The 18615-nt window shown below is 36.0% G+C and overlaps 1 protein-coding gene across 3 annotated transcripts in view; it reads right to left on the bottom strand.

Moving 5' to 3' along the window:
- The window catches only part of LOC115449265 (steroidogenic acute regulatory protein-like), a 31594-nt gene that overhangs the window by 4869 nt on the left and 8110 nt on the right, over positions 1 to 18615 (bottom strand). For all 3 annotated transcript variants that reach the window (XM_030177039.2, XM_030177040.2, XM_037439861.1), the window contains exons 6-11: positions 18252 to 18378; positions 17433 to 17599; positions 1401 to 1556; positions 1049 to 1153; positions 554 to 759; positions 36 to 148 (exon numbers count right to left, since the gene is read on the bottom strand). In XM_030177039.2, coding sequence (XP_030032899.1) covers positions 36 to 148; positions 554 to 759; positions 1049 to 1153; positions 1401 to 1556; positions 17433 to 17599; positions 18252 to 18378 — 874 coding nt within the window. The remainder of the gene's footprint in view (positions 1 to 35; positions 149 to 553; positions 760 to 1048; positions 1154 to 1400; positions 1557 to 17432; positions 17600 to 18251; positions 18379 to 18615) is intronic.

Below are 18615 nucleotides of genomic sequence, written 5' to 3' on the forward strand. Positions count from 1 at the left end.
CAAATTAACCTCCAGGTATAAAAATGATACTTTACCTTTGAGGTCGCAGCACATGAGCCACTGGAAGGTGGTGTGTGTCTCGATCTTGCCGCCCGCGGTCTGCACGTTACGCGGCTGCAGGTACCAACAGCCCACCTTGTTGTGACCTCTGCAATTATGGAAACTCTTGTTACATTTATGATTTTTACTTCACCGTGTACTTTTCATGCGTGGGGCATATGTGACGTTATTGGTATGTTAGAAAGACTTTGCCTAAGCTGTATACTCAATTAGTATCTTTTTGGGTTGGTTGGGTAGCTCTGGGCAAGTTATGTTGGAAAATTCGTTTAAAGGTTCCTCGATGTAGAAATCGTATTACTAAAGGCCACCTTAGTCCATAATATGATCTACTATTAGACAATGCTCATCATGTAGATGTACTACATCAACCAAAAGAACAAGAACAAGGTGTGATGTAACCGATTGGATTGACTGCATGCACTCTGTAAAAATACTCCAGGGTCTGGTTCCACCACTCGCGAGCCGAGTGGTGGCGGATGAACAGGCCGCTCACCTGACCATGTCGCGGTGCGGCGGGTAGCCGGGCACCTGCACGCTGACGCCGCTGCTGATGTACGCGTCGGGGTCGCGCTCCACCAAGCGGCCGTCGCTGGCGAGCTGCGCGGAGCGGCGCAGGTTCACGAAGTCCCGCGGCGCGATGATGCCGCGCCCGCCGCCCGCCGTCACTTGGTACGTCAGGTCTATGCCGTCGCTTATTTCCTGGTGATAGATTTGACATTGCTGTACTTTCGCAGTGGAAGGCAGGAGTACAGGGATTGCTAATATATTTTTTTAATTATTTGATCACATTAATGACTTTTTCGTATTCAAAACAAGAAGCTTTATGATTTGATACACGGTATTCGCTGTATTAGAATAGATAAAACAGATTATATCTGGATATGTAGTCCCGAACGTATTTGCTTTCGATCACAATGTCTTCTTTATTACTCAGTTTAACATCCTGTAGCTGACATACCAATCCAAGAATTGATACCAAAATGCTCACCTTTATTAATTCACTCTTCAATATGGTGGGGTTCCATTCTGGCAGTTTGGTTATGTTGTTCTTGAACTCTTCGTACAAGAACTTCGGTGGGCATTCCACTACACCCTGGAATGAAATACCAAAATCAACCTTAAATTATTTCATCAAAATATCTGGTTTGGCAGTTGTGGTTACTTCCGGTATAGTCGTAATAAAACCTTCTCGTCGTAACTCGTAAATTGGGGGCAGGTCTTTCTAAATTTTATTTACTTAACAAATAGCATACAAGACTCCACTTACCATCAGGTGTAGAACAGTTTGCCTAATGCCTAGTCCTTATAAATAAAGGAAGTAATATTATGTTCATCCCTACCGTAAACCTATAAACCTTCCCGAACAGCTCGGTCCGGCGCGACTCGACCACGTCGCCCTTCTGCACGCCGCGCTTCTCCACGTGCCAATTGGGCAGGTTCACGATGCGCCACGCGTTCACCATGCTCTCGTCTGCTTGCGCCTTGTACTCATCTATCTGTTGACAAACACTGCTGTTTATACCGAGATCCGAAGCGGGTTGGACATTAGGTTTTCTATTTGCAGTTTGTATAATTTTGAGAATCATACATGTGGCATAAAGAAGTTTGATATCATGATCATGATTGGACTCCTGTGGTGGAGAGAAATGTTAGCAATACGAAACGCAGAGATCACCGGCACCTGTGTACGAATTTTGTAGCAATAAAGCAAAATTGGTGAGAACCGAAGTGGACAACCACAAACCTCGTGGAAACAACGATGGGAGAACAAAGGATATACAGTAGTCAAGGAGCTATAATTATAGAAAGAATAATTTAAAAAAAAGAATAGTAAAACATGTTTTGTTAAATGGACGACGTCTTCCTATTCTCTGTCGGCGATCAGAAGCACACTGCTGCGAAACATAAAACCTATGCCATCAAAACTTACTGATAACCAAGTAGGATTGAACTCCTCCTTGCTGTTGTCTCTATTGAAGATGAACCGCATCCACTGCGTCAGCGTGCTGCTGACCTTGGACATCTTCGACTCGTATTCCTCATGACCGTTCACTTTGCTCAACTCCTCAAGTTCTTTCTCGGCTTGTTCGGTATCGATATTTGGAGGTACCTCCGTTGGGACCAGGTGGTTATCCATTGTTCACTTGTTTATTTGATTTGATTAAAATATGGGTCTTGAAGATACTATGGTAAAGTTTGAATGAATTGGACTTTCCGAAATAGCAAGAAGCCGAATTCAAAGAAAGGCTAAAACTAAAATAAATAATGTTGAATTTTCCCTATTAGTGTTATTCTAAAATAGTTACTACTTGTTTATATTTAATTTTGATATTCCTTCCCTGAATACGGCACTGCTATCAAGAAATATATTTCAAAATGACATTGAGAATACCAGGAACACATAAAACAAGTGATATGCGAATAAATTATTTCTGTCATTTTGAAATATAATATAATGTAATATGGCAAGTGATAATTTAATAACTAAAAGCGTCTACGAATAATTCTATCTTCATTTTACTTCATGTAGTTGTCCCCTTCTTTTTGAGTACTACATTTTACATCTCACTCACAAAGACGGGCATAGTTATGAATTAAGATGACGTCCCATGCCTGTTTCAAACCTGTATGGTAACAACGTCGTTGTCTATTCAGTTATGCGCGTAGCTAACATAGTATATTCTATCTCACTCAACAATATTGCTTCATTTTCAATTATTACAGAACAGCTGATCTCTTACTCATTTCTGAACGCCTGGTACTTTCAATATCATATTAAAATTATTTATAAAAAAAAAACCTAATAATGAAAAATAACCGATGTCGTTTTATGGTATCCTGGTAACTTCGCACTAACACAAAGTACCTTGGTCAACTTTTTTTATTTGACATAAATATATAAATAATATTATTAGACACGCGCGCACTTTATCACCAGCTGCAACGGACTGTCCGAGTTTATCATCGAAGACCTAATTACATATTTATCACGCATTATACACACATTTTATAAATCCTTTTGTAAGTCAATCTAAATTATTGTAAATTGGATGGCAACTAAAACGGCGTCACGGCCTTTATCTTTTTGTGAGATAAATAAGCCCATGATTTTATCCTAGAAGGGTTAGACGGAGGCGTAAATGGCGTACCCACATTCTAAGCTTTGGTCCGATTTCTGTTCTTAGGTAATTTATGTGTGTATTTACTTATTGAAATCTAAAGTTTTTTGTGTCCGAATTAGAAAATTAAACCAGAAACTCATATCTATCAGCCTTTGTTTGCAGCAAATACACTCAATAGACATATAATATTTCTGCAGGCTCAATATTTATTTTAGGTCCCAACATACAAGAGCTATAGAACAAACAAATTTATAAGCACCATAAAAGTATCAAAAGAATGCTCAAGAACGTTTGCTTAGGAGAGCGCCTTAAGCGACTGATTTCATTTAAACCTAATAAAGTGTCGTAGCTTAGTTCTTTGTTTTCACAACACTGACAAGCGATTACTCAGCAAAACTGTGCAAGGTCAGTTCCAATCATAGCTAAATAAACAAGTATTTTAACTTTTTATGGCCATCTTAAAAAAAATATAGTGTTATTTAAGATGACCAAGACGCAGTAACTATTTTGTTTTTAATGTTTTATCTATCTATGTAGGCGAAAAAAAACATGAATATAAATAACCCATTAAAATTGTTTAACATACAAACGAGCATACGAAATTAAATCATCTAATAACTAATAGGGTACCGGACTCATTTTTGTTCTTAACAATTATCAAATATTTACATAATATAAATTATAACACCAAAGAAATTATTAAAATCCAGTGAAAAATCAACAAGTTATAAGCATTTGAATTTCGGTGGAAGGGGTAATTAACAAGAAACAGAAAAGAGACAAAATATCCACATGTGACGTCATCGGGAATTACGACGCGTGCGAAAGAAAGAGATGAAGCGATATCCCCACATCGCGCCCACTTCTGCACATTACAATATTTTAAATATGAATTACTCGCTCATTTCTTAACCAATTTTTATGCTGTTTTCGCAGAAGTGCTTCTTTTTCGTATTTAAAGCCATTACACATAGAATAATGTACAAAATCAAGCATAGGCCGGTCCCCTATTATACGTGTTATGTAGAATATCAGTTTTTTTGTGATCATTATGTAGAATATTTGTAAATTTCTTATGTTTATGCGAATGTTAAACGTTATCGCGGTTTTTTATATTATCATTTTCTCCCGACGTTTCGAAGACTTTGCAGCTCTCATAGGCCCCCATGACAGCGAGGGTTCGTCTGTTCCTTCACAATTCACCCACATCTCAAAATTGATTAATTACCACAATGATATCGATCTATCGATATTTTGGCAACACAAAGGACAGGTACATAAAAACAGTTTCCGAACGACACAAAGAAACAAAGTAGACTAGCGTACTTTGAATCAACACAACAATTTTATAAGATGCGGTCAATTGAACTACACTATTGGCAAAACGACCTGGCCATTTATAATAGTATTGTGTGTAGTTTTTTTTTATTGTTAGGACATGGACTTTTTTTTTTATTTCTTTGTATGAGACGAGCTTGCCGTTCGCCTGATGGTAAGTGATACGACCGCCTATAAACAGTAGAACACCATCCAACACCTTGAATTACAAAGTATTGTTTGGTATTCCGTTGCGCTCGCCATCCTGAGACGTGAGATGTTAAGTCTTATAATGTCCAGTTGTTACACTGGCTACAATGTCCTTCAAAACCGGAACACAACGGTAAATATACACTGCTGCTTGGCTGCAGAAATAGACATTGCGGTGGTACATATTCAGTGGGACTCTCACATATGAGACACCTACCACTAGTGAAAGTATACGATTTGGAGTTGCGTGAGGGCTTTTCAAAAGTATTTTATGCGACTATATAGTTTTTTTTTTGGTATTGGATTCCATTGTCAACAACGTGGGAAACCTAAGAATGGGATACTGGAATCCCACGGCTTAGCGACTGCATGAAGGAAAGTTGGGAGCGGACAGCTGGAAAGGAAGTGTGGTGGAAGGATAAGGAAACCTCTTAGGATGGGAGAAGGCCAGGAAATGTTCGTAATGCCTCAATGTGAATGGGACGACTATTTAAGTTGGGTTGCATAAATGCCTCACGAAGACGACAAATGCGTCAACCAATATTTTGTCACTTAATTTACTAGGCCTTTAACAAGGGTGGTAATATCGCTATCTCTTTAAGAAGCGTCTTTAAAGTTCAATATTGTTAATCTAAAATTCTGCTTAAATCAAAGATTATAAAATCGAGTCACAGGATATCTACGCGATAAATAACGTAAAGATTTTGCTCAAACTCTATATTCCAATCGATTAGATAATTATTCAACATTATTAACTCGTGTTGCTGGGCTGTCGCGACGTCGATTTATTATTGTTACAACACTTATAATTATAAATAATAATTATACTAGCTTTTGCTCGCGGCTTCGCTCGCGTGAAGGAGTTTTCCGGGATACTTATTTTTTCCGACTTACAGGCCGTTCAAGTATTACGTAACACAATGTGTGTGGGTGGGGGGGTGTTACGATGCGTTACAGGGGCGGCGGGGGGTTTCATACAATACGTTATGTAACATTGTTTCTTTTTAAGGAATAACTAGAAGGTAGAAAGGTATTTTAGCGACTTTTCGGTATTTTGCGTAAAATAATTGTGCATTGTGAAAAGTCAGTGGTGTGTGCCCTTAGGATTTGAACCTGCGGACATTCATCTCGGCAGTCCGTTCCACAACCAACTAGGCTTTAGCCGCTTTTTTTCGTTCACTACTAACAAACATACAAACTTTCATATAAATATTATTGGAAAATGCGATGGTCGTTTTTCATTTTTAATAAAGATTTATTTTAATATATTGTCAGCTTTTTTTAATAATAAATAATTAATAAAGTCTAGGTAGCTTGCCTTGCGATAGCTAGGCATGCATAATTAATGTAGAAAAATTATATTTAGCCTACACTATCTATTAATATCAAATGTTGCTTGCCTTTTTATGTTCCAATAATTATTCATTTTTGCGTAGTCTCTATTTATTTATTTTATTTTATTGTACACCAGGGATAAAAATAATAAAACAAGATAAAACTAATTTTAACAAAAAATTAAACCGCCTTCAAAAACCACTCAAAACCAAAAAAATTATATCACATAACAGGTATATACTGAATACCAATTTTGGAGTCGGTGCCTAATTAAAATTGCTAGCCTCCTAAAATACCTCTTTTTTTGAGGTCGGTTAAAAAGAGAAAAAAGTACAAATGGCGGTCTTAGCGCACAAGGCAATCTCTTACAGACAACCATGGGATGGATATAAGAGAAAACGGAATAATAAGGGACAGCATAAGGTAGAATTGTTTTAATCCTAAACAAAGATAAAAGTGTGCACGTTTTTATTTTTCACTATTATTGGCCCATTCCCGCACAATAAGAATTAACATAGTTATTTAGTTATGTGCATTAAATATTGTTGCCACTAGGCGTTGTTCGCGGCATCGCTCGCGTGAAATACATTGTATCCTACGTGTTAATCTATCTATGGTTTATGCGTGTGCCAAATTTCATACAAATCCGTCCAGCTGTTTCAGAGTTTAATTATAACAAACCTCAAAACTTTCGCATTTATTAAGCAAGATTAAGAGGATAAAACTATTGTAGTAACATTATAGCTAAGGGGCAGTTCAAGTATTACGTAACGCTATTTGAGAGGGAGGGGGTGTCTTGTAAAACGTTACGATGCGTTACAGGGGCGGGAGGGGTTCGTACAAAGCATTATGTAACATTGTTTTTTTTATTTTAAAACAATAACAAAGGTATTTTAGTGATTTTGCGGTATTTTGCGTAAAATAATTGTGAATATTCCCAAAAAAATTGTCACTTTAGAGTTACATAACTTTTGGGAGGGGGGTCGTACAGGAAAACGTTACAGCGTGTAACATAGGGCGGGGGGACCAAAAATCTTCAAAAATTGCGTTACGTAATACTTGAACGGCCCCTAACCTAATAAGAAAACCCTTAGCTAAATATTGTTTTTTATGCAAAAAATATAGCATACTCGTGAAGGTTAGTACCTACACGATCTATACGATATGGACGAAAATAGTGTTTCAAATAAAAACCGGTTCCCTCCTCGCGTCGATTCAAAGGCAAACTACTAGTTCACCTAATCGCTTGAAACAAAAAAACTAACCAACTTAGCGAGTCGGAATGAACACCGATGGTTCCGTATACTGTGGAAATTTCAGTACGCTACCTATTATACCCTAATGGGTTCATAGTATAAATGAGCCCTTTAAAGATCGGATAGAAAGACAGAACAGTCTTAAACAATACGATGATATGCAGGTGTGGCTCGTAGTTATTCGTGCATATAATTAAATGGGCCTCCTTTTTTCGGCAATCTTCTTTAGGTCACAACTGTATTTTTGTTCGCAATAGCCCTATGTCATGTGGATGACGTTCAAGTCCAACATCCTCTCCAGAATTTGGCGCTGACCACCGGGGTTCGTTCGACTGCCCGACCCTAATGCCTGTAGCCGCATGACCGTAGCTAGGGAGTTGAACCCTACTTTAGAACCGTTCTAGACCACACTTGAGAAACCCTTGCTTCACAAAGGCCCAGCGTGGCGTACACCCTTCGTTAAATTCGGCGAACGTTTTTTTTTTCCTCTCACCAACGGCCCACGTAGAAAAGTTCTAATCCATATCCAATATGCAGTCGTATGGTCGGTCTCACGGGTTTGTAGTAAGTAGAGTGCGACAATGTTTTTCATAGATATGTTATAGGATTGTAACATTGTATTTTGTTTGGATGTCTGTTGGAACTTTTGAAATGGAACCCTAAAAATGCTAATATAAACCATATAGTAATTAATTAAACATTTTCGTAGCGTTAGTGCCGGTTTTGTCAGATTAAGATCTTATAAAAAATAATTGTAAAAACAAATATGATTTTAAATTTTTTTTGCACATTTTATTAAAAAATAAAGCAATGCAATAAAGGAATGTTGTAAATTTGATTACAATATCTAAAATATAGGATATAAGAATGGAACAGAAAGTAACGAAAGAAGATTCTCAAAGAAAGGGAAAGAAGGAATGAGAGGATACTTTCCTACTTCCAGTCTTTTCATGGAGCAGAGACGAATATAATTGCAGTTAGTCCACATCTCAGACTGGAAATTTATTTACGTAAAAGTTCGTTTCCAAATGACAGATGAAAGTTCACGAGCACTAATAGATTGTTAACTGTGAAGATAAATTCGAGCTGCATAAAAATATCTTATCTCTGTCGGCACACTTTGAAAGATAGTTAGGGAATTGTATTATCAAATTGAATATTAGATTCTATACATCAAATAACTTGTAAATATCGAAATAATACTTATCTCACACATTACCTTCAACGTGAAAATATACTATATTCCTTATGCTTATGTTTGTGAAAATGATACAAATAACTAATACTAAAATGTTCATATGGCGGCTTACCAGCAAATGAGATCTCTTGCTACTCTATAAATAATGAATTAATACTAATATAGTAGGTAGTTCTAAGTGTCAATACTCAAAAAAACTCGACAGCGTCGAACAAAGGTGCTAAATTACGCGTCAAATTTCGTCTAGATGTTATTCAAAAATAAAATTGACAATATCATGTTCACATAAAAAACGAGAAATTAAATAACCGCCAAATATTCAAAACACGAAACATAACAATTAAATTTGGAACTACGTATTAGCATTGAATTATAATATGTTAGAGGTACGAACTACGAGCACAGTGCCCTTCGCCATAGTGTGATTTAGAGACCGAACATCATAGGCAATACCGTCTCAAAATATCTTTTTATAGAAAGAGATGGTGTGAGTAAGCGGCCAATACTTTCTCTTTTCTGTAACTCTGATGTGACACAGTGTATGTACAACACTGATCCGCAACTGCAAGCTTGTGAAACAGATTAATCAGAATTTAAAAAAAGGCAACTGGGCACACGTTCCTTTATCTCTTTTACACTAACAATTTTACTGTAATAGAAGCAGCAAGCACGTCTACTCTGTATGCCATAATAATAGTAACTCACCGTCGGTGTTGGACAGTCCGTCTCGATTTTTGTCTCCACTATCCCCATAGCGGGCAGAGACGGCACGTGTGTGGAGCCACGATTCTCAGATCAATAAAGTATTATTTTAAAACGTTTTCCGTTTGAATAATTTATGTTTGTCTATCACGAACCAATATTAAGGCACAACGACAACGTATGATGTTGTTTTATAAACTAAATAATACGACGAATAGGTCGCTCTCTTTCTGATAATTATCAGGTTTTATTACAAGCATTTGTAATGACATCTATGAGTTATAAAGAATAATGGCGCTACACTGTGTTCTTAACGTGAGATGTTAGTTTTTTTTATAGTTAGATTAGTTTTTTTTTTATTAGTTTGAGTGTACATTGTATCGAACGAGAAATATCGAAATTCGTCCCAATATAAATAAGTTAAATTTTGGAAATCTGACTGTAGGAGGTCAGTGGCAAATAATAGTAGAAATTCACGATCTAAACTGTGACGTCACTTGCGTTACAATGCGGTCGTGAGAGAGAGATGGCAAGATGTACCCCCTATGCGCCTAGTCTTGCTAAATAAGACATTGTTATCGTATCGTATCGTATATTTGTTTGTGTACTTAGCTAGGAATTTTAATGAGGTACTGATTTTAAAATTAGTGAGTGATAATGTTAGTTTTTGGGTTTTATTTTTATAGTGGTTTTTGAAGGCAGTTTAATTTTTGCTAAATTTTATTTTTATTGTTTGGTGTGTGTTGTAATAAATTGATCCAATAGATCCGCAAAAAAAAACCCTGGAAAAGTCAAGAAAGCAAAATACTCGTACTTAGCTTGGATGAAATTCTTATTTCAGTTATTTTGATTTATAAATCAATTGTGAACCGATTTTGATGGAAATTCTAACCAATTGGAACTTGGAACCAATATGAACGTATATACTTTTAATTAAAAGGGTATTTCCTAATCAGCTAATAATTTACTGTTGTGCTGTAAGATAGTTCTGAGGTAACTAACATTTAAAAAAAATGCACGATCTATTGAAAACCTCCTCTTTTTTTAAATCGGTTACAAGGACGGTGTTTTAGAATGCTTTAAAACACTGTCGAATCCACTTTGAAGGTACATTATGCAAAGAGATAAAAGCTATTGTACTTTTCTAACGCCGAATGACAGTAATCTACAATTTAAATACATTCCGAATATCTTTTCGTTTTAAAGCAAATTAAAGTAACCTCTTCGTATTGCATTAAGATAGTAGGTATGGTAATTACTTAATTGTTTTTCTTAATTAATGATAATCAAATGTGACGTTGCGAAATCGAACAATTAACTCAATTATCAAAGTTGCTGTAATATTTTACGAATTGTATTTTGAGAAACACTTTATGTAGGATTTTTTAACATAATTCCCAAGTGGATCTCTCAGTAGGGATCGACGAGCGGGCGGTTGGAAACTAAATCAAATTCTCAGAGCAACATGATTGAAAAACGTTTGTGTCGACCCCATATTAATGAGGTAAGAGATAAGACAGGAGAAGGTCCACCAAAATCTATACATATCATAAAACAAAGTCCCCATAAGCTGTCTGTCTGTATGTGATCGATTTTCTCAAAGTCTACTGAAGTAATTTTTTTACAGTTTTTACTAAAAGATAGTGCAATTCTTGAGGAACGTTTAGGGTAAAAACACATTACTGTTTTACGAAAATTGACTGGAATATAACGATTATATAAAAAGCGGCGATAGCCTAGTTGGGTGTGGAACGAACTGCCGAGACGAATGTCCGCAGGATCAAATCCCAAGGGCACACACCTCTGACTTTTCTAAAAATCATGTGTGTATTCTTTGTGAATTTATCGTTCGCTTTAGCGGTGAAGGAAAACATGGTGAGGAAACCTGCACATCTGAGAAGTTCTGTATAGGAATTTCGAAGATGTGTGAAGTTTACCAATCCGCACTAAGCCAGCGTGGTGGACTAAGGCCTAATCCCTCTCAGTGGTAGAGGAGGCCCGTGCTCAGCAGTGGGCAAAGTATAAAATACAGGGTTGATATTATTATTTATTTATAACGATTACTGTTGAAGAGGTCGCGTGGTTCTACAAAATATCGTAGGTCGGGATTTACGCGGGAATAACATTGTGACACACTGCTTTCCACGCGAGCTAAGGGGCCGTTCAAGTATTACGTAACGCAATTTGGGGGGGGGGGGGGGTGTCTTGAAACACGTTACGATGCATTACAGGGGCGGGAGGTGGTTCCGTACAATACGTTATGTAACATTGGTTTCTTTATGTTAAAACAATTACAAAGATATTTTGGAGACTTTCCGGTATTTTGTGTAAAATAATTGTGAATTTTCCAAAAAATGACACTTTAGAGTTTAACTTTAACTAACTATAACTTTTGGAGGGGGGGGCAGGGGAGTACAGAAAACCTTACGGCGCGTTACCCTGGGGGGGGGGCGGGGGTGTTGGTCAAAAATCTTCAAAAATTGCGTTAAGTAATACTTGAACGGCCCTTAAGCCGGGGACATAGCTAGCTTGTTATAAAATGGCTTATACACCACGACAGCCATATCTATAACAAACACGACAATCATGTTTTATTTAATACCGAATTCTTTCAACACGGAATGTTCCACTGTCAATGTCCTTGAGTGAATTAAATACGATAAATATTAATCAGGAATTTAATTTCGTCAAGCCTACAGTAATCGCAGTGGAAATGTTAAGTCACGTGGCATTAAAATGGCTCCAGGAAACGTGAGATATAGACATGGGTCAGCAGAGGCGGCTCTGGCTCATGTGGAGCCCGTATGCAAGAAATTCCTTGGCGCCCCTTAGGAGACAATGTAATAATTATACATAAAAATGAATCCCTATTTCCCTTGGTCACGCCATCACGCGTGAACGGGTGGACCGATTTCACTATTTTTTTTTTGTTGTGTTTGTTATTGTCAGGAGAAGGTTCTTATGAAAGAAAAAATGCAAAAAATTGCGCGGAATATTAGGAAATTTAAGAAAACTAAACGAAAATATTATTTTTTTATAACTGTCAATTGTTTGAAATAACTGTCAGCGATTGACAGAATGCGCGCGTGCATACATAGTTAAGATGGGACAACGTCTGTCCGGTCAGCTAGTTTTTATAAATTTGGTAATATTAAATCGAGTTATTGTGTATAGTCTTAACATGAGCGTAGGTTGTTTGAGACCGCGAGTGTCGCGGGCGACACATGTCTCTTTAAACGTGTCGCGAGCGACGCTCGGCGTTCCCTAACACACTGCGCCCGTGAGCAGCGCACACCCTGCACAATAGGTAAAGCCGCCTCTGTAGGGCAGTCCCGTGACCAAGAAGGCTGCAGTCTTCGAAACGTCGAGAGATAATAATATAAATAACAGCGAAAAAAACAGTAAATAGTTTTATTTCAATGTCTAACAAGAAATTATAGTGAGATATAGTTTCTATACAAATAACCTACAGGCCTTGAGTTCTGAAGGGATATTCGCTTCTAGAGCGTTCTATATCAAATTAGGCTATCGAGCATTTTACAGAACTTTGATTCCTAAAAGACTAGAAAGGAGCAAAATGTGCCGTTTTTCCTGTCCACAAATGCACACACTAATTCACATAGATCAGTCGACTTTGCTAACCATCGCCCGATTAACCTTAATTAAACGATTAATCAATAGATTGACATTTCTCTGTCATTGGCGATGACAGCTCATTCCAGTTTCGCGACCGACTTAACCTCAATATATATTTAGTCATTAATGTGAGAACTGAAGTGATCTCCGTCGACTTTTGTTCCGGCTCGTCTTGGTGACATTTTTAACACGTTTTCATTAGCTTCAGTCGTATGTTAGTATGTAATGGAAACTTTGAAGACAATTTTGAAGTTTTTCAAGATGTCGGATTAATATGAAAATTTATATACTTATCAAGGATTGACGTCAATGCAATAATACGAAAAAAAAAACTTAAAACACGCTTTTAAAATTTAAAATAAAAAATAAATTTGAATTAAGAATAGTGTAAAAAATTTGAAAGAATTTGAATTAAGAATAGTGTGGATAAGAAAAAACAATTGCAATGTTAAAAAAACGTGGTGTTAATAGATTTTTAAATTACATTTTTTCTTATTCTATTGATCCCACTCCTAATTATATTATTTCTATCATTTGCATCGCAGATATAATCAATATTTATGTTGACAACAAAAAAACATCCAAATCAATCAATCAATGATGGAGTTCTGTAGTAAATAAAAAAAATACACAATGTTTTTAGAGCCGGTTAATTAACACATAAATTAGAAGTAAATGGATTGAGTGATACCCGAACTAAAAAATACGTGACTTTGTGTTAAGGCGTTGGTGTATTCTTATGCTGATGTTTTAGTAACTACACTGACCCTGAGTGTTGGTAGTCCAAATATAATGTTAAAGAGGAACGTGGCGTCCCTAAAATCGATAGTTAAGAGCAGCTCTTAGTTAATAGCAGGGGCACAGAGTCACTGCCTAAAATTCCGCGGTGGCCCTTTTCGGCGCATTAGGGACGGCTGCGAGCTTCCTCTGACAGAAGTGTCTAAGTCGACATCCGCAGCCGCTCCTGCGCGGTGCGGCCTCAGAACTCGGACAACCGAGGGACGCTCTCTCAGCGCTACCGGCAGCATGAGGACAGAGTCGCTGCCTACCGTGAGGAATAAAAGACCAGGGGCCCCATTCAAGACAGTGTAAACTCATAACACAACCGTGTCATTATCAATGGTATTCTGTATGGAAATTTCTATCGCATTAAAACGTGACGCGGCGCGTTAAGGGCCTTTCAAGTATTATTTTTAAGATTTTTGAGAACGTTTTCCTGTACCCCCCCCCCCCCTCAAAAAGTTATGTAACTTTAAAATTCATTTTTTCACGAAAATCACCAAAATACCTTTATTATTGTTTTTAAATAAAAAATCCAATGTTACATAACGCGTTGTACGAACCCCCCCCCCGCGCCTGTTACGCATCGTAACGTTTTACAAGACCCCCCCCCCCTCTAAATTGCGTTACGTAATACTTGAACGGCCCCTTACGTGTTTGTTACGCCCTGTAAAATTAACGTGTGACAGAGAATAAGGCCCCATCACGTTCTACATCAGCCGGTAGGTAACCACGGTGCAACACATGTTATGCATCACGTATTTTGCCACGATTGCTCCTTAAACCGAACCATTACAGGCAATTATCTCCAATCACATCGGTTTCAACTAGGGTTGTCAAATCTATCATACTAGTTTTGTAGATATGAAATTTTTAAAAAATGTTTGGATATTTGTTAGAAGAAACCGGTGAACAAATTTAGAATAAATTTGGTGCAGAAATAGGCGACTTCGAAGAGACATTTTATCTGGAATAAATAATACTATTGTGTAAGCACAGTAAGATTTTCACATTAGCTGAGCGGCGAGCACTTTGTTTAAAATAAATTTGATTTTAAATATTTAATTACTTTCTACGATTCTATACAATTTGTGTTTGTTATTTTATTATCTGTCTCTCTTAATACATTCGTTCTAAAAAAATAATATCTACGTATATAAAATAAATGTAATAAGACATACAAGAAAAACAGATGAGACAGAAAAAATGGTAATAATTATATTTTATACAAACTATATCGTTGCGTAGATTTTTTTAAGAAGTACTTTTTTTTCTTTGGAAACAGACAAGCTGTTTACCAATAAGCAATGACTTCAATAAAATATGACTATCCCGTTGAAGCTTTAGCCCTTTAAGCAATCATAATCATAATCATAATAATCATAATATTTTATTTGCTATGAATGTAGGTACAAAAACATAGGATGGTAATATAATTTATAAGTTCCGATACATTCTGCCAGATGGCGTGCAAAAATTAAGCATTGTAAATTTTTTGACTTAAATCAATTTACAAAATGAATAACTTATGGTAATGTTAAAGAAATAATTTCTTATTACATAAGGAAACATTTACAAGTTAATGACAGCAATAAATCTTTACGTAAAACTGGCTTACGTTTACAAATAGTTTGCATGAAATTGTATTCGCAATATAAGTATTTAACCTAGTCCAATATATATTTAAAAATACACTAACACGCATTTTCGCAAAACCCTTAGTATATCATTATCAGCAATAAATAAAAATCTTCGGGTATTTATAATTAATTTATCACTTTAACGTGATATGATAACGCTGATTAATTATAGGCCTATTTGTTATCACAACTAATCCCGCCCAGGTGAAGAGATTTAGTTAAAGACTGACGGAATTCGCAAAATTAACGCATTACACGTGACTAATATGTGCACAGAGATATTATCGATATATTATTAACATATTATATTTCATATTTAATTACTGTATTTCAAAACTAAACCAATGTCTCGAATTTGTTGAAATTCTCGTGATTATTTTAATTTCAATTTAGTACAACAGAAAAATAGTTTGGAAAACTAGTTTCATAATAAAAAAAAAAATCGCCATAAACCACAGAAACTAAACTTTATTGTAAATTTGTAGTTTTTAAAAAAGGGCTCGAAAAGACCCCTAATTCATAACGTATTTTTTTCGACTCCGAAACTCTATAATTAAAATAAAAAAAAAATCTTCACACTTATATCTAATATACAGAGTAAAAAAGAACGTCTTTCAGTTACAAAAAAAAATCCCCATTTTTCCCTGCCTAGAAATCGAATCCATTGAAATGATTTCAGTAGAGTAAGATCGATGTGCAATTGGCAGACAATCCAATGCTGCACACGTGACATAAATAGGTCAGTTATATCTTATCAATATTATCTGTAATCTTAAGCGTTCGCTTATAAGTCAAGGTTGTCGCTTAACTCCAAATATCGGTATCGTTTGCATCAATGTACTTAAAAAAGTGAAACAAGGTCGCTTAAAAATATATACGGTTGCGTGACAACCCTACCCGAGTCATTTTGCCGGTATTTATAAAAAAAACATATGAGGAACTTCATATAAAATTATTACCACAATAGTTGTAGAATATTCGATGCATGGCAACCCTAGATTAGTTGAGGTTAAATTGTCTAATCAGAGCTAAATGTCAGATGCTCGGAGTACTTTTCAAACTATTGTAAACACCTTTCACTTGAGAATCGTATCGTTAGAACAACCTAAAATCCCATAAAATGTGACGTTCGGTTTTGATCTTCAGGTTAAACAATCAAATCACATTATATTTGTAAAACACGTGTTTTAGAGTATTAGAATTTGTATCCAATAAATAAGTTGTAACGTAGGACAATATCACGGCAAAAACTGAATATCATAATTACACCTCTGTCTACCCTTTGGATACAGAAGCATGAGCTTATACCATAAACTCAAGAATCACTGGATGCAACAAAGTTTTATAACATTCCTAAACACAAACACACACAGACAGTAACTTATTTACGAATATTATAAACAAGTAGAGATAGGACGGAGAATTGATAAATCGATTTTCATTTGATAAGTCAATCGATTTATAGCATCGATTTATATGAAAAGGACATTATCTGTTACTAAAATGAACGCTCTTACTTGGTTTGATTATACGGCATTAATGACAGTTTAAATAGAAAATTTAATATTTAGTTTAAATAAAATAAAGATAATATGGCAGACTAATAAATACAATTTAAATCCAACGTTACAGGATTTGAATGTTAAGGTATAGATATTATGTTGATTTACTTCCAAAAAATATTGATCAAACGAATTGACTCGAGCTAGTATTAAAGCAAAACTTCTAAAGTATAATCAGTGATTGCTTCATTAATGACATATGAAAAACAAATCACGAAACATTTCATTTATATTTCATTATTAAATATAAACGCTTACATAATATCAAGTTGATTCATTAAACGACTTAATTCTCCAACATTTTAATATAATTTCTAAAATCGATGCTAAAGTAAAATTTATAAATCGATTTCAAATCAATCTCAAGAACGAAACACCCATTCCCTACTTAGGAATGCATTATTAAATTGACATTTGAAATTGTGTTGCCAATGCGGGAATGAAAATCTCCCATTATTAAAAATACAAATTAATTTTAGCGTAATTAATTACAACCTAAATGTATTAATATTAACTTGTATAATAAATTTAAAAAATACCTTAAACGGGAAAACTCTGTATATCTGAAAAGATTTATATAAAAATTAATAGGTATATGTTAATGTACTGCTTACCTGTTCTTGAGTAAGGATGATCTGCTCGCCGGGCCTCCTAGGTCTGGGACTCGACTCCGGAGTCTCAACCGGCGAGAACCACTTGACCGTGGACTCCGCGTACGCGGACTGGGGCCCGGCCGCCTGAGGCGCCAGTAATGGACTCCGCTCCGAGACACCGTGCTGTACTGGGAACGAAAGGTCTTTTATAACCCAAGGCTGGTCAAACTTACACGCTCATAGGATTTGGAGTTAAACAAGACAACTGCTTAGTAAAAAAACAAATTAGTCACTTTGCATTAGGGGCCGTTCAAGTATTAAGTAACGCAATTTGGGGGGATGCGGGGGTCTTATAAAACGTTTTATGTAACATTGGTTTTTTTATTTTAAAACACTACAAAGGTATTTTAGCGACTTTCCGGTATTTTACGTAAAATAATTGTGAATATGACAAAAAAAAAATGACACTTTAGTGTTACATAACTTTTGGAGGGGGGCTTATAGGAGAACGTTACGGCGTGTTACATGGAAGGGTGGAGGGGTCAAAAATCTTTAAAAATTGCGTTACGTAATACTTGAACGGCCCCCTAGCTTCTAAGAAACATCAACAGATGTAGGTTGTAGTGGTGAAGGGTGAAATTTTTCGAAGGGATCACAACGGACAGGAACTAAAATGCATGAATGGGATCTACAAATCGTTTTAATGTGAATCTGATTGTACATAAATTATAAAAGAGAAGTCGGCAGGAATCGATTTCTATAGACCCTTCGCCATTGGAAGGTTATGTCTATTTATGGTATAGACCTATATCAACTGTTTTATGTTTATTGTAAACTTACATATAGAGTCGAGCACTTGTTCCTGCGGCAGTACCCGGAAGTCCAGGAACCACGCCTCCCCCCAGGAGAGCGTGAACGACGTTAGTATTAGGAACACTTGGTACACTGGCTGCGAGGCGTTTAGCCACTGTGTGGACAAAACAATTTTTTTTTTATTATTTTTATATTTACATAAAGCAAATACTTTGAATCCCTTTTTACGAAAAAACACTGACTGAGGAGTATGAATTTTGCTACGGTTAAATTTACATGGAAAAGGTGTGCAGAAAGCATTAATATTTTAAATTCAAAAATTAATTATTAATATAATTTTGATCAAATCCTTTTGAAGATAGCCAAGAACTAGCATTTTATTGGAAATTCT

The sequence above is a fragment of the Manduca sexta genome, chromosome 18, assembly GCF_014839805.1.
Source record: "Manduca sexta isolate Smith_Timp_Sample1 chromosome 18, JHU_Msex_v1.0, whole genome shotgun sequence".
Taxonomy (NCBI): domain Eukaryota; kingdom Metazoa; phylum Arthropoda; class Insecta; order Lepidoptera; family Sphingidae; genus Manduca; species Manduca sexta.